This window comes from Nothobranchius furzeri, chromosome 5, assembly GCF_043380555.1.
Source record: "Nothobranchius furzeri strain GRZ-AD chromosome 5, NfurGRZ-RIMD1, whole genome shotgun sequence".
Classification (NCBI taxonomy): domain Eukaryota; kingdom Metazoa; phylum Chordata; class Actinopteri; order Cyprinodontiformes; family Nothobranchiidae; genus Nothobranchius; species Nothobranchius furzeri.
In genome coordinates, this window is record NC_091745.1 from 32,646,224 (window position 1) to 32,671,091 (window position 24,868).

General features: G+C 45.4%; 1 protein-coding gene across 1 annotated transcript in view; it reads right to left on the bottom strand.

The window, feature by feature from the left end:
* Nucleotides 1–24,868, bottom strand: part of nbeal2 (neurobeachin-like 2) — a 458,076-nt gene that overhangs the window by 35,824 nt on the left and 397,384 nt on the right. The window contains exons 53-58 of the mRNA XM_070551909.1: nucleotides 24,285–24,398; nucleotides 24,108–24,191; nucleotides 23,896–24,005; nucleotides 23,445–23,617; nucleotides 23,271–23,365; nucleotides 23,076–23,192 (exon numbers count right to left, since the gene is read on the bottom strand). Coding sequence (XP_070408010.1) covers nucleotides 23,076–23,192; nucleotides 23,271–23,365; nucleotides 23,445–23,617; nucleotides 23,896–24,005; nucleotides 24,108–24,191; nucleotides 24,285–24,398 — 693 coding nt within the window. The remainder of the gene's footprint in view (nucleotides 1–23,075; nucleotides 23,193–23,270; nucleotides 23,366–23,444; nucleotides 23,618–23,895; nucleotides 24,006–24,107; nucleotides 24,192–24,284; nucleotides 24,399–24,868) is intronic.

Genomic DNA, 24,868 nt, shown 5'->3' on the forward strand with positions numbered 1-24,868 from the left:
CTTGGGGAGGGAGCAAGGTGAGTGATCATCTGTCTCTTTTAGTTAGGGACACGGAGAAGTTAAAAGGAGAGAGAAATAGAAGATAGAAGTTCTTGTTCCACTTTATTCTTGTTTCATGATGATAAACTGATGTTAAATTCAGCTGAAAGAGAAACTGGGAGGAAGCTTTGGTTCATTTTAAGTTACAGGAGGTCTTGTCTCCTATCTGCTCCTCCAGAGACAGCATGGACATGAGGGTCGCAGGGTGAGGGTCCCACAGGACAGGTTAGTGCAGTCACACAGCCAAGCTGGAGGGGGACAGGTGTTGTCCTTCTTTATATTGCAAGCTTGTGTGTTATGTGCGTTACAGCCAGCAATCCAAACAGCACCCCCCCCCCCCCCACACACACACACACACACACACACACCCCACCCCCGTGGCAACCCCCGTACTCGCTGGTGGACACCAGAGGTTCGGGGAGCCGTCAGGCTGAAGAAGGAGGCCTGCAGGGCGTGGCTGGTCTGTGGGTCTCCGGAGGCAGCAGACAGATACCGGATAACCAAGCGGGGTGCAGCAGTGGCAGTTGCCGAGGCAAAATCTCGGGCGTGGGAGGAGTTTGGTGAGGCCATGGAGAAAGACTATCGATCGGCTCCAAAGAGGTTCTGGCAAACTGTCCGGCGCCTCAGGAGAGGAAGGCAGCAACTCGCTCACACTGTTTACAGTGGGGATGGGGAGCTGCTGACGTCAACTGGGGCTATAGTCAGGTAGTGGAAGGAATACTTTGAGGAGCTCCTCAATCCCACCTACGTGCATTCCGAGGAGGAACCAGAGCCGAGAGACATGGGGATGGACTGTCCAATCTCGGGGGCAGAAGTTGCTGAGGTAGTCAAACAACTACACAGCGGCGGAGCCCCAGGGGTGGATGAGGTTCGTCCTGGGTATCTCAAGGCTATGGATGTTTTAGGGCTGTCGTGGTTGACACGTCTCTGCAACATTGCGTGGTCATCGGGGGCAGTTTCTGTGGAGTGGCAGACTGGGGTGGTGGTTCCCAACTTTAAGAAGGGTGACCTGAGGGTGTAATCCAACTATAGGGGGATCACACTCCTCAGCCTCCCTGGAAAGGTCTACTCCAAGGTACTGGAGAGGAGGGTCCGATCAATAGTCGAATCTCAGATTGAGGAGGAGCAATGTGGTTTTCGTCCTGGCCGTGGAACCGTGGACCAGCTCTATACCTTTGCAAGGGTGAAGGAGGGGGCATGGGAGGTTGCCCAACCAATCCACATGTGTTTTGTGGATTTGGAGAAGGCTTATGACCGCATAGGGTGGGTGGCTTTCTGTTAAGTGTCATTCTGTCCCTTTACCAGAGGAGTGTGAGTTTGGTCCGCATAGCCAGTAGTAAAGCCTGGTTTATGCTTCTCCGTCAGCTCCGCAAGGGACAGACACGCACGGATTGACGGAAGCGTTTTGCTCTCATACTTCTCCGTCTCCTGGAGAGCGTTGCAAAGCAATTGCCCGGCAGGACCACAGAGGGCGTAGCGCTGTTCTGTGATATCCTGTCATGTATCCGGTCCAAGATCGTGTGTTTATATTGTGTTTTTTGTGTATATAAGAGACTTTTAACACGGACATATTTGTCTCTCATTCTCCCACCGCTTCATGCGCTCCCCACCTCTAAACCCACGCTTCCTGTCATTTCCGTCCACAAATAAAACGCTGGCTGCGCATCTTTTCACTCCTCCAGTCACGGGAGAATTAAACGTTCATGTTTTTAGAGTTTTTTCGCAAGGTATTCTTCAAGCTTCTCCGTGTCTGCCACTAGTTATCCTCGGCTCTCTTTGCAATGGCAGCGCTGTAAACAACAGCGGCGTCCTAACCAATCACAAGCTTGCATAATCCGTTTCGTTCGACGGATGTTTAAAAAAGTGGGCTCGACTCCGTACGTACTTGCGTGCCTGCCGGATCCCTACGCAAGGACGGATAATGGCGTTGCGTGTCTCCGCACTGATGCAGACGGAGAAGCATAAATCAGGCTTAAGTCGGACATGTTCCCGGTGAGTGTTGGAATCCTCCAGGGCTGCCCTTTGTCACCGGTTCTGTTCATTACCTTTATGGACAGAATTTCTAGGCACAGCCGTGGTGTGGAGTGTGTCGAGTTTGGTGGCAGGAGAATCTTGTCTTTGCTTTTTGCGGATGATGTGGTCCTCCTAGCTTCATCCAGCTCTGACCTTCAGCTCTTGCTGGGTAGGTTCGCGGCCGAGTGTGAAGCGGCTGGGATGAGGATCAGCTCCCTGCAGCTCCCTCCTCCCTACACTTTGACTAGCACCGAGGTTCTGGTCAAGGTGGAGGCCTAGCTATTGTTTTTAAAGACTATCTTTCATGTAGCTATACAACTTCTGGTCGCTTTGTTTCCTTTGAATTGCAGCTGTTTTGCTGAAGTTTGTCGTCCACCTGGTCCAAACAGTTCTTTCCTTCAGGAGTTTTGTGAAGTTTATCCTCCGCTGTGAAGCTGTCCAAACTGGTGACTGTTGATGATTTTAACAGTCACGTTGATGATGCCTCAGACCACTTTGCCATGAGCTCTTCCCTCCCTTTTCAGCTTTACTCAGCATATTTCTGGCCCCACACACACCAGGGTTCCTATTCTGGACCTAGTTTTTACCCTGGGTTTAAACACTGACAGTATTTGTCCCGAGGATGTTTATATTTCAGATAACCATGCCATTTTTATTAATTTTTCAATTTCTGCATCCCCATCTCCTTCCTTGCTGTTTGGTTACTTCTTGTTTTGTTAATGAGAGCACAGCTAACAAATTTTCTGCAACTTATAGTCCATCTTGTTCCTCTGATAATGACCCAGATTCCTTAACTACTCACTTTAATGAGCTCCATTCTGGACAACATCTGTCCTGTCAGAACCAGATCAGTTCTTGCAGTGAATCCTACTCCCTGGTTTAATGACAGCATTGGGAGCCTGAAGCACTAATGCAGAAAAACTCAATGCTTGTGGAAGAAAACCCGTCTACAAGTACATCTCCTGCATCTAAAGGATCTTCTGAAATCCTTTAACTCTGCAGTCAGAGATGCAAGGGTAGCCTATTTTTCCAACCTGGTATCTCAGAGCAAAGTAAACCCCAAGGTGTTGTTGAACACAATCAGCAGTATTGTCTCTCCTGCCTTCCCTACAGCCTCCATCCACTCTAATAGAGACTGTAAATTTGTGGAAAATGTCAATGAGGTTAGATCTAGCATATCTCTGCCTCTCCCGACTCCAACCAGGCCCATCATCCTAGATAGCTCTGCTCCTGTTTCTTTGCCTGAGTTAACCAAACTAGTTAACTCTATGAAGACCTCTGCATGCCCCCTCCACATCTTACGCTCATCTTTGTTTAAAAGTGCTTTTCAGTCCATCGGTCCCAGTGTGCTCTCTATAATTAATGCTTCTCTGGTTTCTGGTCAGGTCTCTGCTTACTTTAAGAACGCTGTAATCCACCCGCACCTTAAAAAAATGAGTCTTGACGCCTCACTCCATAGCAGCTTCAGACCCATCTCTAAACTTCCGTTCATCTCTAAGATCTTGGAAAAGGTTGTGGCTAAACAACTCACAGCTGCTCTTGATGAACATAACATCTATGATAGCTTCCAGTCAGGTTTTCGTAGAGCTCATTCTACTGAAACAGCTCTTCTTATGTAATTTTTTTTATTTAACCTTAATTTAACCAGGGTCTCTAATGACCTTCTGGCTCATAGTGATGCAGGGTACTGTTCTTTCCTAGTTCTGCTGGACCTGACTGCTGTCACTGTTGACCATCACCTGCTACTTGATAGACTGAGAGACTGGGTAGGCCTATCAGAAACTGCTCTGGAGTGGCTCTCCTCTTATCTAAGCGTCCTTTCTCTGTGGCTGTTTTCAACATTTGGTCTTTCACCTTTAAAGTGTAGGTGTTGCAATTTATATATACACACACATATATATATATATATATATATATATATATATACAGGGTTTTTTCTGCGTTCAAATTTGCGTGGTGGCCGCCTCCAGCTAATTTTGTGCCGCCCCAGCCTGATTTCACTCTGCCCCCAGCTATATGGATATGATTTTAACTGCAGTTACAGCATTGCGCCACTACAGGGCGCTGTGTCAGCAGCGGTGCACCGAAAAGCGCTAAAACCGCTGCAGAAAAAGAAGATCAAAAATATCTTTTCTCGCTAGTTGGTACATGTGTGTGGTTGGTGCTATTGACATCCTGAATGTCCAGGCTCTTCCATATCAGAACAGGGCTGTACAGTGCGACGAAAAAAAACTGTCTGTGCGCGTCTGTCTATTTTTAAATGTAGCACTGGTGCAACATCTTTGAATTACTATTTTCCCCAGAACTTTATTGAACAAAAGTAAGTTAGGTGTAAGAAAATGCTTTTTACTGGCGCACAGTGTGGTTATCTGGATGCAGTGGAGGAAAATAATGGAACCAGCAAAGGCACAAAGGCAGAACCGGTCCAAAGTTTGGGATCAAAAGTGCAGCTACACGCAGATTGGCTAATGCTAAAGCTAACGGGTAGCAGTCTCACGATCAAGTGGCGCACAGAAAAGTATATGATGATCGTAAAGCTAAGAAAGACTAAACTCTACAAGCGGATGAAGTCCCCACCATCCTGTTTATGGGCTCGACACACGGGAGGCGACATCGCCTCTCCTCCATTCATTGTCAATGAGACATGCGCGACAAAGCAATAATCGCGGGTCTCCCTCCTACCAAGCGAAACGCGAAAAACGTATGTGTGAAATTTTGCGCTCGTGCACGTGTCGTGCACAGGCGATCCAGCGACACAATCCCAGAAAGTTGAAACATTTTTAACTTTTCATCGCTGTCGCTCGGACGAGGACCAATAAACGGAGGTTTCATTTACTGACCAATGAGCGAGCAGGATGCTCCGTACACCTCCGAGCAAACATGGAGGAGAAGTTGATTATTATTATGTTTTATAGTAAAATCACATGTAAGATTTCACATAACTCTAGCAGCACCTTGTGAAACATATCTACCGCTTTTTAAACTCTGAACCGCTTAAATAACCTTAATTCCCTCCAACCTGACACATCCAAGCAAAACAACGGAAGTTTCGATTTCTCCATGGAACCGAACGTGTAGACGGCTTTACCGCTGCCGCGGATCGCCTCCCGTGTGTCAGGTAATAAAAGCGACAGTGACGAATTTCATTGATCGCGGTCGTTTGTCGCCTCCCGTGTGTCGAGCCCCTTTCTGAAGTCAAAATTTATTAACAAATATTAACATGTTTTTAACTATTTGTACATCGTTTAATTTCTGAATTACCTTTATAAATTTGAAACAAAAATGTAGATGAATAACTTGCTTCCTGAGCTAATTTTTGAATGAAAGCTTTCTCTAAGGGGCTCGACACATGGGAGGTGACAAACGACCACGGTCAACGAAATTTGTCGCTGTCGCTTTTATTACCTGACACACGGGAGGCGATCCGCGGTAGCGACCAGCGGCAAAGCAGTCTACGCGTTCTGTTCCATGGCGAAATCGAAACTTCCGTTGTCTTGTTTGGCTGTGTCAGGTTGGAGGGAATTAAGGTTATTTAAGCGGTTCAGAGTTAATAAAGCGGTAGATGTGATGTTTCACAAGGTGCTGCTAGAGTTATGTGAAATCTTACTTCTGATTTTACTATAAAAAACATAATAATAATCAAATTCTCCTCCATGTTTGCTCGGAGATGTACGGAGCATCCTGCCCGCTCATTGGTCAGTGAATGAAACCTCCGTTGATTGGTCCTCGTCCGAGAGACAGCGATGAAAAGTTGAAAATGTTCCGGGGTCGCGTTGCTGGGTCGTCTGTGCACGACACGTGCACGAGCGCAAAATTTCACACGCACGTTTTACGCGTTTCGCTTAAGCTGGGCGGACACTGTGCGACTTTTTCACTCGTAGCACTCAGCTTCAGCTCAAACTTTACGACTTCCTCGCAGGGCAGATCTCACGAGTCATGTGCTCACACTGCATGACCCAGTTCTCGGATGCGGCCTGACTGCTCACACTGTACGTCTGGTAGCAACACGTCGGCCCTAAAAATGTGCTAAAAAAGCAGTTTTTACTCAACACGTCAGACTTTTTTGTCTTGTTTTGCCTGTTGTCCTTTGGGAGTGCTGCAGGAGGACACACAGGGATTTATGGGGGTTGGATGAGGAAAACGAAATAAAGAAAGTAAATCTGTGTTTTGTGATCAGTTTAATTTGACATGAACACGACAAACACGCTTTCTTGACAATCTTTGTGAGTAAAAAACGTGTAGAAAAAAAAACTAACAATGTGTGTTAAATAGCGGGCGAGCGGTGTTGATGCAGGATTGCGCATGCACCGTGAGCGGTTCTGATACTTTTTGGGTCGCAGCTGCTCGCAGCGCCGCTTCAACAGTGCGATACCCTCACGAGGGACGAGCAAAATATTAAACACACCAGAAGTTTGTGTGAGCTCACGACTGCTGATCGGTAGCTGGTCACGTGGTGTTAATCGCCTCTCGTAACCCCCTGTACACTACACGACGCTCGGCGCAAAACTCGCCCCGATCTCGTGGATTCTCGCACGACTGGAAAATCGGCTAAAAAAGTGAAAAAGTCGCACAGTGTACGCCCGGCTTTAGTAGGAGAGAGACCCGCGATTATCGCTTTGTCGCGCATGTCTCATTGAAAATGAATGGAGGAGAGGCGATGTCTCCTCCCGTGTGTCGAGCCCATGGGCCCATGAGATGCCTTTAACACACTGAGCTCACTGATGGGCTCGACACACGGGAGGTGACAAACGACCGTGATTAGCGAAATTTGTTGCTGTCACGCAAAATTTCACACGCACGTTTTTCGCATTTCGCTTGGTAGGAGGGAGACCCGTGATTATCACTTTGTCGCGCATGTCTCATTGAAAATGAATGGAGGAGAGGCGATGTCGCCTCCCGTGTGTCTAGTCCATTATGGATCAGAACAGCTGCAGATAGATGTACGGCAAGCCATTGTAGTATATAATTCACAAACGCTTCTATCTTTGAACATAATTTAAACTGGATTATTGCCTACCCGTACATAATAGACATGACACCAATACATTGTTAGCAGCAGAAATTACATGTTATTAGCATTTCCAACACAAATGCATGTTAATGAAATGCATTATATTTTACTGGATATATTTATGTGTTATTCTGACTAAGATGAGTGTTATTAATACAAACCTAAAATGTTACTGAAATGTAGGTCAAATATTTTAACTATAAATATCAGGACGGGAAAAACGGAACTAAACACCAATCTGATGCATATTATTGAGCCTTTTATAATAAGAGTCTGTTATTTCAGCCTCATTATTTTGTAGTTTTGTTTCATATTTTTTAGCAGCAAACCAGTTTTGTTTCACTTGAAACGTCAAATGGAATATTCAAGTAATCAACTGAAGCTTAGATTAGAACACTTAACAAAAACATATTTTGCCTTTAAAAAAGTGAGGCAGTTGAATGCATGAGTATGCATGTGCTGGCGTATGGTCAGGATGGTACCACCTCTGTCTCATTTTGAGCCAGGAAAAACCCTGGTACATATATATATATATATATATATATATATATATATATATATATATATATATATATATATATATATATATCAAACTCATCGCCCTGTATAAACAACGTGATAGGACATGGAAAACTGCTAAACTGACTAATAATGAATCAGAATGGTGCGAATACAAAAAACTAAGAAATCACTGCACGATCCAAACCAGGAACGCCAAAGCTGATTTTTATAGGAACAGTCCGAGTAACAATTTTAACAATCCTAGGAAATTCTTGAGCACAGTTAATAATTTAAGTGGAAAATCAGTTACTACAACAACTAATTTACGAATTGATAATATTCTTACTAATATCTCTGCTGAAATTGCTGAAGCTTTCAGCCAGCATTTTGCCAATATTTCACATCTGGCCTATTCTTCTTCCTTGGGGCCCTATAATCCACCTCAAAACTTCTCCAGTTCATTCTCTTTTTTAAACATCCTTCCTAATGATGTCCTGTAGACTATTAATTCAATTTCTTCCTCTAGTTTTACAGGTCCTGATGGTATTGAATCTAGGTTCATTAAATTAGCTTCTGATGATCTGGCATTCCCTCTCTCAATTCGTTTTAATCTTTCACTTTATACCTGTTCAGTCCCAAAGGAGTAGAAATGCACTAAGATTTTCCCGTCATTTAAGGGTGGAGATTCGTATGAGCCGAACAATTATAGACCAATTTCAATAATTAATGTTGTAAAAATATTTGAAAAGGTAATATTTAAGCAGCTGTCTGGCTATATGGAAGCCGTTGCCCCCCTCTGGAGGTGCTTGGGTTGCCTCGGGGGGTGGACTACTGGCGGTTGTGAGTGGGGATCTTGGCGGCGGCCATGGGTCACTGCCTGGCGGCTGCAATGCCCCTGGGCAGGTCTGGGTGGGGGCCTGGGGGCTCGGGGTTTGGGGGTGGCCGGCCCCGTGTGGGGATCTGGGCGGGACCTTGGGGGTCCGGTCCTGACATGTATGCTGCCGGGAAGAAGGCAGGAACACGCAGCAGTGCCTGGCCCGGGTTCGGGGCCTCAGGTAGACCTTGGCTCCTCTGCCGTTCCATCACAGGGGAGCGGGAGGTCCAGGAGGGGGAGGACCCAACCTTACCTGGATGTCCCATGTCTTATATATTCTGGAAGTTGTGCAAATGCAGGGATGGGCATAGATATTCTGCTGGGGTGGGGCTGGGTTGGTGCCCTCGGACTCCGTGAGGCTCTGTAATGCTGCTGCTTTGGGCCCTGGCAGGATGGGCTGGGGTCTCTATGCCCTGGGTGGCAGTTTGACAACAGAGGTGCCTATTGGGGCCAGTAGGGGAGCTGGCTCCCTGGAGGGCTAAGCCCAGCCAGCCATTCCTCCCCATCCCCGCAGATTTCTCTCCTCCTGCTCCCTCACATCATCACACAAACATACACATAGGACCTTGGGGGGTGGGCAAGTCAGGGAGTGCGGGTATGGACCCCATTTCCACATTCCTGTGGCAACCTGCCCCCCAATTTTATTTGCACCTTATACACTTCCACTGACGACATTCCACACAAACACACACTTAGGGCCTTGGGAGTGAGCACATTCAACGGCATTTGGCAGGGGGATATTTCAGCCTCCTCCCGGGTGCCAGTGCCCACTTCCAATTTTAAACCGCACTTAGACACTGATGGCTGAAGGTGTGAGTGGGGTGGTGCGGTGGCATCAGCGGGCATAGGCCGGATGATGCCCGCACTGCCCGCTCACCACAGCCATGGAATACACCTCATGATTACACAACACTACAGTATATTGGAGCAGACGGAGGGAGACTAGGGGTCTTAGCCACCTCTGTTGTTGCTTGGCTTCCTGGGGCTGCAGGCTAGGAGGGAGATCTGGCCATCTGGTTTGGGTCTGGGGTGGTGGGTTGCTGTGCTCAGCGTTGGGCGGGGGAGCCTGCTCATCAGCACCCCAGCAGAAAGGGTCAAACTCTGGTTACCGGTGATGGTTGTACCCAGTGTGCAGCAGTACCGGGACCAGAGTGAATAGGGTGTGTATGGGGAGCATGAGTGGGTGTCCGGCGTGCATTTTTGTAAGTCTTGGGTTGTATGTGCATGTGTGAGCATGAGGGAGGGAGTGTGTGACTGTGTTTGTGTATGACTGTATATGTCAGGTGGGGCCTTTGACTCCTCCCCTCTCCTGGAACTTCTCTTGATGATATAGATCTTTGTCCCCCCTCCCCCTGCCACACCTGGTGTGAGGGGTTGTGCCGTGGTCTGCTTGAGTGTTCGTGGCAACCGGGTCTGGGGGTTTAAGATTTTGGCATCTGCCTGATAGATCCCGGTGGCTGCCTGGTGGGGTCTGGGTCCCTGGGCTCTGCTGGGTCCCCGGCGGGGGTGGTCGCCCCTGGGTCCCGGGTTGCTGGGTCCCGGGCTCGGCCGGCTAGGGGGTGGGAGGCTGCGGGCGGGCCTGTGGGCTTGCCGCTGATGTCTCACGGGACTCTGCCGGCTGCTGGTTGTGGACCCCCGGGGCGATCCTCTGTGCCTCTCGAGGGGGGTGGGGGCCTTTCTGGTTGCAGTCTCCTTGGGGTTCCTGTGTTCTGGGGCAGCGCCTGGATCTCTGGGACTTGGAGCTCCCCCCATCTCCTGCACATCTTTGGGGGGCGGATCTGTGGTCCCTCACACTCTCTGTTGGACGCTCCTATAGAGAAACCTTACATAAACAAGCACGTGTACACACACAGGTGCTCTCATAAGTATGGGTTTGGGCACGTTAAACACAGGTCTTAAGACTATGGTGGGCACTTAATGCACTGTGATTTATTATCGTGATTCTTCAGTTAAGCAATGTTGATTATATATTTTTTCATCAAGTTGACGCAGTGATAGCTTGATCTTGTTGTATTGTTGTTGTGTCCCTTTTTTTGTCCTTTTGCTTTTTTTTGTCTTTTTCTGCAGGTCTAGAAGCAGACTCTTGTCCATTGTTTATTTTTGTGGACCCCCCCCCCCCCTCTCTCCCCACCTTTTCTTTTCCTTTCTCTTTCACCTCTGTCTCCGTGTCTGGTTGGAATTACAATGCATTCAACAACAATAACAATAAAGTTTTAAGTATCAGGCGTGACATTAAAAGCAAATGCTTTGATGCTCCACCTGAGAGTAAATCGGTAAGGCTTGTTACCAGCATTCAGACATCAATTCTGCTTGCTTCACAGCCAGACAGGACACGGTAAAAAAGAAAGAAAAAAAAACAAGTCAATAACTTATTGTCTCCATATCAATCAGGGTTCAGAAAGCATTTTTCTACAACTACTGCTTTGGTGAAACTTACCAATGACATACAGTATACTCTGGGTTTGATAGTAGTTAAATCCAAATAAACAGCACCTGTAGCCTGGCTAAGGTATTTGATTTGGTGGATCATTATTTGCTTCTTGATAAATTGTATTCTTTTGGCTTTTCTAGGAACTCTTTACTCTGGTTTACTCTATCTGTTCACTCTATCCCTTGTTTTACCCATCTGTCCTGTACTAGAATGTTTCACCAGTTTTTGTATTTTGTATGTTGTAATTTGAATTGCTTTTATTTTTGATCAGCTTTTATTTTGATTTATTCAATATATTTGTACTTCTACTGTACCATGTTCAGCGCCTTGGGCTTCCTGACAGGGTTGCGGAAGGCGCTTTATAAATAAAACTTTGATTGATTGATAGGATTGATTGGTTTAATTCTTTTTTTCCATAACCGTTCTCAAATTACTGTCTTTAACACATGCCAGTCGAGACAATGAAGAGTTATGAGAGGTGTTCCACAAGGTTCTTCCTTGGTACCTCTCTTACTCTCAATTTTTATTAATGATACAGTTGTGGTCAGAAGTTTACATACACTTGTAAAAAATATAATATAATGGCTCTACTGAGTGTCCCGTTATTTCTAAAACTCTGATTTTTCTCTGATAGAGTGATTTGAACAGATACTTCTTTGTCACAAAAAACATTCATGAAGTTTGGTTCTTTAATGTCTTTATTATGGGTTAACAGAGAAAAGTGATCACATTTGCTGGGTCACAAATATACATACAGCAACATGAACTAGCAATTTAGGTGACTTAGAAACGTGTCAGTGAACTGAGCTTCATAGCATGGCCTCTTAACTTCTTGTGAGTGATTATGAGTGACTACAGCTGGTGACTTCTCTTAGGCCAGGTAAATAGGGCTCATTGGATACAAACGCCCACAAACGCTACAATGGGAAAGTCAAAGGAGCTCAGCATGGATCTGAAAAAGCGAATTATTGACTTGAACAAGTCAGGAAAGTCACTTGGGGCCATTTCAAAGCAGCTGCAGGTTCCAAGAGCAACAGTGCAAACAATTGTTTGTAAGTATAAGGTGCATGGCACTGTTTCATCACTGCCAAGATCAGGAAGAAAACGCAAGCTATCACCTGCTGCTGAGAGAAAATTGGTCAGGAGGGTAAAGAGTGAACCAAGAATCACCAAAAAGCAGATCTGCCAAGAATTAGAAGCTGCTGGAACACAGGTGTCATTGTTCACAGTCAAATGTGTTTTGCATCTCCATGGACTGAGAGGCTGCCGTGCAAGAAGGAAGCCCTTGCTCCAAAAGCGGCACCTTAAGGCTCGACTGAAGTTTGCTGCTGATAACATGGACAAAGATAAGACCTTCTGGAGGAAAGTTCTGTGGTCAGAAGAAACAAAAATCGAGCTTTTTGGCCACAATGCCCAGCAATATGTTTGGAGGAGAAAAGGTGAGGCCTTTAACCCCAAGAACACCATGCCTACAGTCAAGCATGGTGGTGGGAATATTATGCTGTGGGGCTGTTTTGCTGCCAATGGAACTGGTGCTTTACAGAGAGTAAATGGGATAATGAAGAAGGAGGATTACCTTCACATTCTTCAACATAACCTAAAATCATCAGCACGAAGGTTGGGTCTTGGGCGCAGTTGGGTGTTCCAACAGGACAATGACCCCAAACACACGTCTAAAGTGGTAAAGGAATGGCTAAATCAGGCTAGAATAAGGGTTTTAGAATGGCCTTCCCAAAGTCCTGACTTAAACCCCATTGAAAACATGTGGACAGTGCTGAAGAAACAAGTCTATGTCAGAAAGCCATCAAATTTAACTGAACTTCACCAATTCTGTCAAGAGGAGTGGTCAAAGATTCAACCAGAAGCTTGCCAGAAGCTTGTGGATGGCTACCAAAAGCGCCTAATAGAGCTCCGGGAGTTGACGTCACTTCTCCCGGCATGCAACAGTTCAAATCAAAACGGCGCCATATTGGCATGCAGAAGCCGGCAGCTGGAATATTTGTTATTGTCAGAAAACTCAATCAAACGGGAAATATGGTAGATTCCTGTTGTGCCCCAGGATGCAGAACAGACGCGGACGACATAAGGAATGAGCCATCTACAGGATTCCCCAAGATCCGGAGCGCCGCAAACGTTGGATCATTGTAATAAAACGCGCTAGTGACCGGGCGAAAATGAAACTGTGGGATCCCGAGAGTAAATGTTTTCGCTTATGCAGCGACCGCTTCATATCAGGTACTTAAACCAACGTTTCCTCAACTGTGTATGGTATTTATTTTAAATGCTTTTATTATGATTCTTAGTGGGCTTCCTAAACTTATTTTGGCGTGGCTTTTTCTGTCTTATTACTCATAGCAGCAAGTAAACATCACGTAAAACGTTGCCTCGTGAGTTCTGCGTGCTGCCGTTTCCGTGTTTGATGATGACAGCAATTAACCGGCTAAGCTGTATTTAATTTTTAAGCAATGGTTGATCAATTGTCAGATCACACATAAAAAGCACTTTGGATTGCTATTATCTGTCTCACCGAGACTACTTACGTGTAAATCTGTTATTTGTCCGTCCATCCATCCATTTTCATCCACGTATCCGGAGTCGGGTCGCGGGGGCAGTAGCGTCCCAAGGGTGCCCCCGGCCAGGTCCGGTGTTGTGCCGGTAAGAAGTCCGCTCCGACAGCTTCTGGCGTTTTTAAAAAGTATCCCAGGGGCACGGTAAGGGTCGGAGATGTTTAGTCTATTTAATTTCTGACTATATAAAACGATTTCTTCTGTTTTAAAGTGTGAAGTAAACTCCGACGAAGTAAAATCCAAGCGGATCCCGTTCATGTTCATGGCTACATCCGTGTTTGTTTACCTTTTTTGCATGCCAAAATGGCGTCCACTAACTGAGAGTCACGTGGGGTCCGGAGCTCTATAGAAGTGAAAATGGCTAAGGGACATGTAACCAAATATTAGCACTGCTGTATGTATATTTGTGACCCAGCAAATGTGATCACTTTTCTCTGTTAACCCATAATAAAGACATTAAAGAACCGAACTTCATGAATGTTTTTTGTGACAAAGAAGTATCTGTTCCAATCACTCTATCAGAGAAAAATCAGAGTTTTAGAAATAACGGGACACTCAGTAGAGCCATTATATTATATTTTTTACAAGTGTATGTAATTTTCTGACCACAACTGTATGCCTCAGTGCTACTCCTCATGTTCTATTCATTTATACGCTGATGACAGTTGTAACGGTATGAAATGACTGTTTTCCACCAAAAGTCATTTTCCCCCTCTCCTCTGACACAGAACTAGTCTGCATGAGATATGGCCTCAAGGTCTCATGCATTTGCTTATAAACTGCTTTCTCTCCAGCTCAAGAAAAGAATGAAGAAAGGACTCTCTCCTTCTAATAAATCAAAGAACTCTATATTAATAAAGCTAATCAAACAAAGTGTTAGTCAATAGTAAGATGTGACCAATCTGTGAAATCAAAATATTAATTACTTTATTATAATCCTATAGAATATTATAAGTAATATGACTTTAAATGTTTCCACTAGGACTGATCTCTGTCATGATCCGCCCCAGCCTCCCTGACTGTGTCTCTCCTGCCCTGATTAGCCTTATTGTTCTCACCTGTCCCTGATTACTCTGCCCATGTGTTCCTGATTCCCTTGTGTATTTATACCTCCCTCCTTGTTGCTGTCTTTTGTCGGTTCATTGTCGTTTGTGCATGTTCGTTTGTCCTGTCGCTCCCGTTCTACTATTAAACATCTTTTTATTTTTTCATCCGTCTGCCTGCTCATCTGCCTCCTGGAACCCACCACCACACATGGTCTGCCACCTCCACCCGCAGAACATGACAGAATGAACCGACCAATTCTGGATCTGTGGTGAGCTAACACACCTGCTTCTGGAGGATTATTTTTTCTTTTTCTCCCTTTCAGCAGAGGGTGATTTCTGGCCTGGAGTTTTTGTGTTCGGCGCATCCTACCTGTTCTCGGGGTGGTCGAAGTCCTCTGGGAGATCCTGGCGCATCCCACTTTGTCTTCGGGGTGGTCAGGGTCATTCACCACCTGCTGTTTTTGCCCCGTCCCGTTCTCCTCCTGAAGCCGCGGATCCTGGAGCCTCAAGGGAATTACACCCCCTACGCACGCCATTATTCTCGGGTGTGGTAGGGCTGGTCTCCCCGCTCTTCTCCGGTGGATCCTGGAGCCTCAAGGGAGCTACACCCCCTACGCACGCCATTGTTCTCCGGTGTGGTAGGGCTGGTCTCCCCGCTCTTCTCCGGCTTCCCTTCACCCGAGCCTCCGCCGATGGACCCAGCAGATCGGGATGTGCACCTGCTCTGATTGGGATGTCGAGTACCTGCCGCCGAGCTGGGCTTCCACGCGTCGCTCCCGCTACTCAACCATTTCCTGGTCCACGCCTGCAGGTTCTGTGCCTGCAGGTTCTCCACGCGGCAGTTCCTGCTGGGGCCTATGGCTGCTGCTGCAGTTCCTGCTGGGTCCCACGCCTGCTGATGCAGTTTGTCTAAGTGTTCCTGGTGTCAAGTCTTCGTGAGTCGAGTCAAGTCTTCATGAGTCAAGTCAAGTCTTCGTGAGTCAAGTCAAGTCTTCGTGTCAAGTCAAGTCAAGTCTTCGTGTCAAGTCAAGTCAAGTCTTCGTGTCAAGTCAAGTCTTCGTGTCAAGTCAAGTCTTCATGTCAAGTTAAGTCTTCGTGTCAAGTCAAGTCTTTGAGCCAAGTCAAGTGTTTGAGTCCCTGTGCCAAGTCTTTGAGTCCAAGTCAAGTGTTTGAGTCCCTGTGCCAAGTCTTTGAGTCCAAGTCAAGTGTTTGAGTCCCTGTGCCAAGTATTTGAGTCCCTGTGCCAAGTCTTTGAGTCCAAGTCAAGTGTTCGAGTCCCTGTGCCAAGTCTTTGAGTCCCTGTGCCAAGTCTTTGAGTCCCTGCGCCAAGTCTTTGAGTCCGAGTTTCCCAGTCTGAGCTTGAGAGACCCTTTGTAAGACGAAGTGCCGCCTGATCTGAGAGGCCCCTGCTCCGCGTCCCTGGTCTGAGTTCGTGGAAACGTCTGTTGGTCGTAAGACGGAGTGCCGCCTGATCTTAGAGGCCCCTGCTCCGCAGCCCTGGACTGTTTGTTCCCTGGTCTCGTCTTCTGTGTTCCCTGGTCTTGTGTGCCCTAGTCTGGTCTTCGTTCGTCCCTGTGTCTCCTGTGCTCTATGGGCGTCTGGTATCCGCCCCTTAAGGGGGGTGGAGGGTGGTGTGGGGGGTGGGGGGTACTGTCATGATCCGTCCCAGCCTCCCTGACTGTGTCTCTCCTGCCCTGATTAGCTTATTGTTCTCACCTGTCCCTGATTACTCTGCCCATGTGTTCCTGATTCCCTTGTGTATTTATACCTCCCTCCTTGTTGCTGTCTTTTGTCGGTTAAATGTCGTTTGTGCATGTTCGTTTGTCCTGTCGCTCCCGTTCTACTATTAAACATCTTTTTATTTTTTCATCCGTCTGCCTGCTCATCTGCCTCCTGGAACCCACCACCACACATGGTCTGCCACCTCCACCCGCAGAACATGACAATCTCACGTAGCATTAAGACATGACACATTGCTTTACTGATCCAATCAGAATCTGCCAGATCTGACAGAGGCATGGTTTTGGTGGTGTTTGGTAAATCTGTCATATTTTCATTGGACCATAAACCAAAACATCTGAAGTATAAAACTATGCCCACGTCATCTTTAACGCCAGTTCAAAGCGTTCTAGAGAAGTTGTCGGAGTGGCCAATCCGTAACTTTCCTCTTCAGCCAAAAGAACCAACGACAAGCTGGATAAAATCTGTTGCTGTTCCAACTGCTGCAACAGTTCCTTTCAGAATAAAAGCTGAACCATCACGACCCAGGTTTGGGTCTCGCTAGATGCCAACAAAATTGTCGTGACCCGGAAGTATCTCAAGACTGGTGGTCGGCAGCCGCGGCTGCTTCTACCGGCTCTGGCTCCACAAGGTCAAGCTGGACCTTATCACCTCCTGATCTAGACGGGGAATTCCGCCAAGGGTACGTAGACCGACAGAATGGCATAAAATGTGTTTATGAATCTCCTAACCAAAGCTTAGAGCGAAGACATCACCTTCATTTCCCACCAGAACTAATCGCTTCTTCGGATTTGATGGTTCTGAGCAACATTCCACATTACACCATTCTCCTTCTCATTCACCTTAGTTACACCATACATTTAGTGTTAGTTAGTCTAGTTTAAATTTGTTTAGTAATAAATCTTTAAACTTAAAATTGACACTCTTCTGTTGTCTCTGAGTGAATATGAAGCTGTTATCTAATCTCTGCAATAAAAAGTTCCAATCTTCTGGTTAAAATAACCCAACGGATCCATAAGGTTGATTTCATATTTCCAATGGAATCCTATGCCTTATGGCCTATTAAATAACATGATTTAAATTATTACAGAATGGCGAGCCATTGCCCGATATTTGTACATTTGGACACTTTGTGCTCATTCTGAGACATTTTTAAACAGTAATTTAATGTTTCTGGTTGAAAACGGGACGATCTCATAATGCACCACTAGAGTGCAGCATGTTTATGTTTATGTATTTAGCAGACGCTTTTGTCCAAAGCGACTTACAAGTGATAATTGGCATTTTGCCCTTGAGGCTAACAACAATAGTAACAACAACAAATTGACATCAGTCATGGAGAGGAGGGAACAAGGAGTGGACAGTAGAGAGGGGGGACGGGTGCAGACAAGGTGCTAATTAAGAAGATGCTCTCTGAAGAGCAGGGTCTTCAGGAGTTTCTTGAAAATAGAAAAGGAAGCCGCAGTTCTGGTAGTGTTAGGAAGGTCATTCCACATTTGTGGAACGATGCATGAGAAAAGTCTGGATTGTCCTGAGCGTGGTGTAGGCACTGCTAGCCGACAATCCTGTGATGACCGGAGCGGCCGGGCCGAGACGTAAGCCTTTGCAAGAGGATTCAGGTAGATGGGAGCCGTACCGTCTCGAACTTTGTATGCTAGTGTTAGCAATTTGAATTTGATGCGTGCTGCTAGCGGTAGCCAGTGGAGCTCAATGAACAGAGGGGTGACGTGTGCTCTTTTAGGCTGATTGAAGACCAGACGCGCCTCTGCGTTCTGGACCATTTGAAGAGAGCATCTGAATTTAAAGTCAAAAGGGTGTGTGACACTGTTCACCTCCCACAAGGAGGTGCTGATTCATCTCTCTTCATCTAAAGACTGATGTCACCTCAAGCTATATAGAGCTCCGGGAGTTGACGTCACATCACCCGACATGCAACAGTTCAAATCGAAACGGCGCCACATTGGCAGGCAGAAGCCCGCAGCTGGACTATTTGTTATTGTCAGAAAACTCAATCAAACGGGAAATATGGTAGATTCCTGTTTTGCCCAGGATGCAGAACAGACGCTGACGACATAAGGGATGAGCCATCTACAGGATTCCCCAAGATCCGGAACACCGCAAACGTTGGATCATTGTAATAAAACGCGCTAGTGACCGGGCTAAAATGAAACTCTGGGATCCCGAGAGTAAAGGTTTTGGCTTATGCAGCGACCACTTCATATCAGGTACTTAAACCAACGTTTCCTCAACTGTGTATGGTATTTATTATAAATGCTTTTATTACGATTCTTAGTGGGCTTCCTAAACTTATTTTGGTGTGGCTTTTTCTGTCTTATTACTCATAGCAACAAGTAAACGTCACGTAAAACGTTGCCTCGTGAGTTCTGCGTGCTGCCGTTTCCGTGTTTTATGATGACAGCAACTAACCGGCTAAGCTGTATTTCATTTTTAAGCAATGGTTGATCAATTGACAGATCACACATAAAAAGCACTTTGGATTGCTATTATCTGTCTCACTGAGACAGATCTAAGACAGATCCTGAGACGCTCCTGCCTGACATATTTATTTTATTCACGGAAAACAATCAAACTAGTGATTTCTCTTGGCATTCAGTTTATACATTCAAACAGCACAGCACTCTATTTAAACTTCTTACATGTAAATCTATGTTATTTGTCCATCCATCCATCCATCCATCCATTTTCATCCGCTTATCCGGAGTCGGGTTGCGGGGGCAGTAGCCTAAGTTGAGAGGCCCAGACTTCCCTCTCCCGAGCCACTTGGGCCAGCTCCTCCGGCGGAATCCCAAGGGGTTCCCTGGCCAGGTCCGGTAAGAAGTCCGCTCCGACAGCTTCTGGCATTTTTAAAAAGTATCCCAGGGGCACGGTAAGGGTCGGAGATGTTTAGTCTATTTAATTTCTGACTAAATTTTTGGTTTTAAAGTGTGAAGTAAACTCCGACGAAGTAAAATCCAAGCCGATCCCGTTCATTTTGTTTACCTTTGTTGCCTGCCAACATGGCGTCTACTCTCTGAGAGTCACGTGACGTCCGGAGCTCTATTGGAGTTTCTAGCACAAAGAACAGATTTTTCCCGCTGTCATCTTCAATGTAAATACATGTTTATATGTTTTTCTGAGTGTTTCGTGACACTGTGTATTAATCTTGTGTATGGAGATAAAGAACTCTCCACCGGAAGCTGAGCTTCCCCAGTCCGAGCGATCGCCGGAACTGGTCATTTCTGTGGCTTGACTAGCATCGATTGCGACAGTCAGTGTAAGCTTTTAAAACAGAATAGCGTCCGTGCAACACGAATTGCACACGCTAAATAGTCCGAAATATTAATACGAATGCTCACGAATGTTCGGTTATTCGGGCCGGCCAGTTCTACAACAGAATTGGACCACAAACCCTGTTTAGCTGACAGGTTCCGCTAGCTTAGCACGCTCAGCTGCTAAAGCTTAGCTCTCGATTTCGGCAAAACCGGAGTAGCAACCCGTAGCTGAAAATCGATCGACACAGCGCTCCTGTATCTTAAAATCTGCTACCCACAGAGGGATAAAACTTTGCTTTGTTCGAGTTGATTTAGCGGTGTTTTTAACACTTTCGGTGTGAGAAATGGACTTCCAGTTAGCCATTTGTGCTAACCGCCAGTTGGACGCACGGCGCATGCACACACGTGCCGCCATTTTGCCTGGTAAGACCACGCAACCTCAACCGCCATCTTACTACGGTCCGCTGAGTGACATCTCTGGGTCCATGCTGAACTGTTCTGCACCAAATGTTCATTCAAAACACTACAATTTCTCCTGTAACAAAGCTCATTTACATCCAACCAGTAAGCAGGGGTTTCTTATTCAGCTTCCATTCATTTTACAACAAATTAAAGGATCCGTACATCGATACAATGGCTTCAGAGCAAATTAATCAGTTGACTTCTCTCATTCTACAGATGAAAATTAATTTCAACTGCAGATTTCACAAACCCAAATGCTGTTTTTCCAGTGGAAAACTGAAACGCAGACCCAGCTAAATATGCAACTTTCTGAAATAAAAAACACACAGAGGCAGCTTTTCAATCTGCAACATGAAGTCACGAAAGTCCAAGATATTGGAGATGATTTCCAGGTGGGAGGGACTCTAACCCTGTGCTCTGCTGATTTGCCTCCAGATAAGATGGAAATGCAGCAACCGGATGTACTAATCGGCTCTGAACTGCAGGAAACACACAACATACCCCATATCGCTCCATCCACATTGATAAGTGAAACCTCCACGGACAGTAGCCCAGCGCCCCCTGGTGTCGTGCCTGACAAACTACTGTTGACACCTCTCCTGCCACAGGGGAGGGGTGGTAGTTCTTATTCCACCACAAGGGGTGCACCAGCACCAAAAAGTAGACATGACAAAGATTATGAGTATTAAACTATTCTAGGGGGCTCGGGGTCTTGGTCCAGCCCGCCCCCCCGGTAGAAAATTTTGGACATTTTATATTTAAAAGCATCAGTCTGGTGTCTTTTGAGAAAAAAATAAGAGTTAGAGGCTGGTGAAAATGTATGATAAAGTATCTATACATGTTCATGGTATTGTAATATATTTGATTGACTATATATCCTGTCCTGTCTTTAATTAATTTTGAACACTAACTGCAGTGAAATCCTCTGATGCTGCTCAGTACCAGAACTGCACTGATGTCATTAGTTACTAAAATAACCAATCAGCTGGCAGAGCTGCTGTTGAACGTGTGAGCGTGCACAACTTGCAAAACTACGTGACTCAATTTAAGGAACAAATTGGAATCCAGCTGCTGTTATTCATTTGTTGTTGATGTTAACATAGAAACTAAATATATCTGCAGGGCTTTAGGCCCAGAGCAGAGTTTTATACCTCAGACCAAACCACATCCTGACTTGTTATTAATAATACTGTGTATAATTTACACCAATCAGAAAATTTAGTAATGTTCACAGACATCCAAACCTTAGAAATGAAATAAAATCAATAGAAAAATTAAAAATAGCTTCTTCATGAAATGATTAGTTATCTGTGAACACTTTTTATATTTGATTTTGTCCAGCTTAAGCAGACATTTGCTCATTTAAAAAAATATTCAGACTTATTTAATCTTATTTTCCATCACCTGTGGATTTAGTGCATTCACTTAATATTAATTACAAAATTATAAATAACAGGTCACTACAGTCTGGTCACAGAACATGTTTCTGGAACAGAAGCTTGTTGGCAGAAGCTCACCTGTTCCTGACAGGAGAAATCCTCTCATCAGCTGCAGATGATCAACAGAGTAACACCAGCCCGAAAAATCCAAAAGACACCTAACTCATTCTGTTTCATTCAACTGCCATGAGAGAGAGGAAGGGGGTAATAGCGCGCAGAAAGTTTTGATGCCATGCGTTGGCCGTGAGAGTCGGGTGAGGGGGTTTGATTTCATAGCCGTGGCGCTAGAATTTCAGCCTATGTAGGGGAAACGCTGAAATTGTCATTTACAAATCTAAAGGGCAGTTTAACTGGAGACACGTCCATGGAGCAGCCAGCCAAGGGAATGAATTTACTTTTTTTCTAGTTTATATTATAATCAGAAATCTTCCCGAAATAATCTATATAACGTAAAAGAACGGGAACAGAAGTAGTTGGGTCATCCGCATAAAGGGCCACTAGGGTCTCAGTACTGCCTAGCTTGATGCCTGTAATATGAGGGTGCTCCCTGATAACCAATAGCCAGGAGCTCTAATGCAACATCAAACAGTAGGGGGGACAAAAGGTCCCCCGACAAGTTTTGGGGTTAGAAAATAACATTTTGACCCAATGAACAAGATTGCCACCAAAGTCAATTTTTTTCAGTGTTGCCATTAGATCTTGCCATTCTAGTGATTCAAGGGCTTTGTGGGCATCCAGGGCTAATACAGCAGCTCTGTAGTCTTTACTATAATTTGCATACATAATATGGAGAATTTTACAGATATTACAGAAAGAAAATCTGCCTTGAATGAAACCTGTTTGGTCGGGATGGATGATGCTTGATATACTTTTTCTGAGCCGATTTGCCAAAACCTTTGTGATAAGTTTCAAGTCGCAGTTCAAAAGAGCAATGGGCCTGGGTCTGCCTCATCTTTGTCCTTTTTCAGTAAGACAAAAATATTAGCTTTGGTCAAGGAGGGTGGCAGGTTTTTATTTGTAAAAGTAGTACGCCACAAAGGGCTTACTGAAACTTACTGAACGAAGACGGAATAGTGGATGATAATCTACGGCTGCAGGTTAAGCAGTAATAGAATGGAAAATACTACAGTGTGCAGTGAATCACTTCATCACAGGTAAGGGTTTACTAAAGAGTTTTTATGGCGTTTTATTGAGCAGGTGTCACGTCTGAAATTCTAGCGCCACGGCTATGAAATCAAATAACAAACAAATAAGTAGATGCCTGCTAAACGGTCTGGATCAAACCCTCCTGCAGCTAATCAACACAAAGACTCCCACACAGAAGAGGCTAATGACTCACCAGGGGGTGGTATTATAGGTAGTTTCTGTTCGTTAAGCGACAATAAACAGCTATAGTTTGTGAGCTTGACTCTCCCATAATCCAGTCAGATATGACAAAGCTGCTCGGATGAAGAGTAGACCGTCTTCAAAAAACTAAGTCCAGTTGCCTTCATTTGAACCTATTTGGATGATTGTGACCTAGATGACCAAGAACCTTCACCAGCGTTTGTAAAGTTTCACTCTAGCAAAAAAAATCACAAACTGAAGCTTTGACCTTTCAAAAACAGTAGCATTGGCACTAATGGAACATTACAGATGCAGTAGACATAGTCCTAAAGTACTTAACAGTAACTAGTTAACCTTTGACCCTGAGACAGCCATATCCAGTTCGGTGTTGATGGCAACACAGGTGACCTCTTGATCATGTCCACAGAGAACCTGCATTGGTCGAGGAGAAAGGCCGCAGGAGAATCCCTCCTTGTGGATGAAAACATATTTTACTCACATCTGCTTTAGCAGGCCACTTGTAATCTTAACAAAAACAAAGACAGCCACCTGCTGCAAAACCTGCCACACAATGCAGGATGTATCCCTAGAACCAGAGATCAGGTAGATGCCACAAAGATCCAGAGCCAAGCAGGTAACAATGTCTGTGAAACAGAAATACACTTGAGTGAATTTTGTCACATCAAAAAGAGAAAGTCGGTTCCTGAACACCAAAAAGCTCACCGATGTGTCGGCATATCCTGCCTACCAGCTTTCCCTTTCCTAGTTGAGTGACGCGAAGGCTGCAGTCCCAGTGTCCACCGCTGAACAGTAGACGGCCATCATTGGAGACAACCAGAACCTGAGCACCAATCACCACACCAGGAGAGAATGGTCCACCCAGGAAGCGTTGAGTCCTGGATTAAAAAACCCACAGGTGAGATTGAAACGAGCAACACGGTGTCATTTTAAGGTGGATATTTATTACCAACAGTTAAACTGTAACCTGTAAGAGAGCAAGCTCTGATCGTTCATGTGACGTAGATCAGATAAATAGAGAAAACAAGGACAGGGAATAATCTAAACACGCTTCAAACTCTAGAAATGACACACAACCGCCTTCCCTCTATCGGATTCTATAACAAAGTATAAACACAGAATGGATTTACGGTTTTTAGTATGAGGAGAAGCTCACTTTGGGTTGGTCATGGTCAGATCTTTTGTGAAGGTGAAGTAGTTGGTAATGTTTTTGTCATACGACAGCCAGCTGTGTGTCCCGATCAAACCATTTGAGCTCACAGTCACCTTTAGGAGAAGATATCACATCACATTCAAAAAACCAATATGCCTCACTTGTTCAGAAATATTCCTGCTGTGTGTGAGGGTGGATTTAGATGTGGACATTACCAAAGTATCAGTGCCCTGCATGATGGAGTGATTCTGGTTCTTTGGTACCACTGCTTGGACTAAAGGAAGCCCATCACTCACCACCTGAGGTGTGTACACACACACTTGATTACAAATGATACTAGCTGAATCATTTCCTCAAAGGAACCAAACGATAATGGAATGAGAGTTATTCACCTCCATGAATTTTCTAATTTTGCTGAGATGCTCAAAAATGTTTGAAGGCAGCGTGTCAAGGCGGGCCTGCCGTCGAGAAGCATTTTGAGCGGTCATACGAGGAGGATGAGGCTCCTGTTGGAGATGAAGATGAGTTAGAAAACTGGTGACTTTTGAAATGGAGAAATGTAAAAAAACAACAAAAAAACCTGAAACCCTGCTGTGAGTTATAACACCTGGGAAAAACATCACACGTTTGGTAAGATTCCAGTTGTGTTTGTTTATGTGAACAAGTAATCACAGATATGACTCAGAAGTGGTGAGCTGTTGAACACTGTGGTGGTACCAGCTACACCAGGGTTGCACACCTGCACACATTTAATGAGTTGCTACTGTTCACGCTCTCTCTGCATCTCAGGAACTCACAGCTCTGGCAAGCTCCTCTCCACAGCTCTTAGTCTGTTTCAGTCTGCCCCGTCTTCTCTAATGTCTCGGTATTTGAGCCTGCTCACTCTGATTAGGGATGCACATCAGGTGCGCTGTTGCTGGCCCTCGGTGGCCTCCTGCCTGTGCACTGCCACAAACACGTACTGTATGTCTCCATG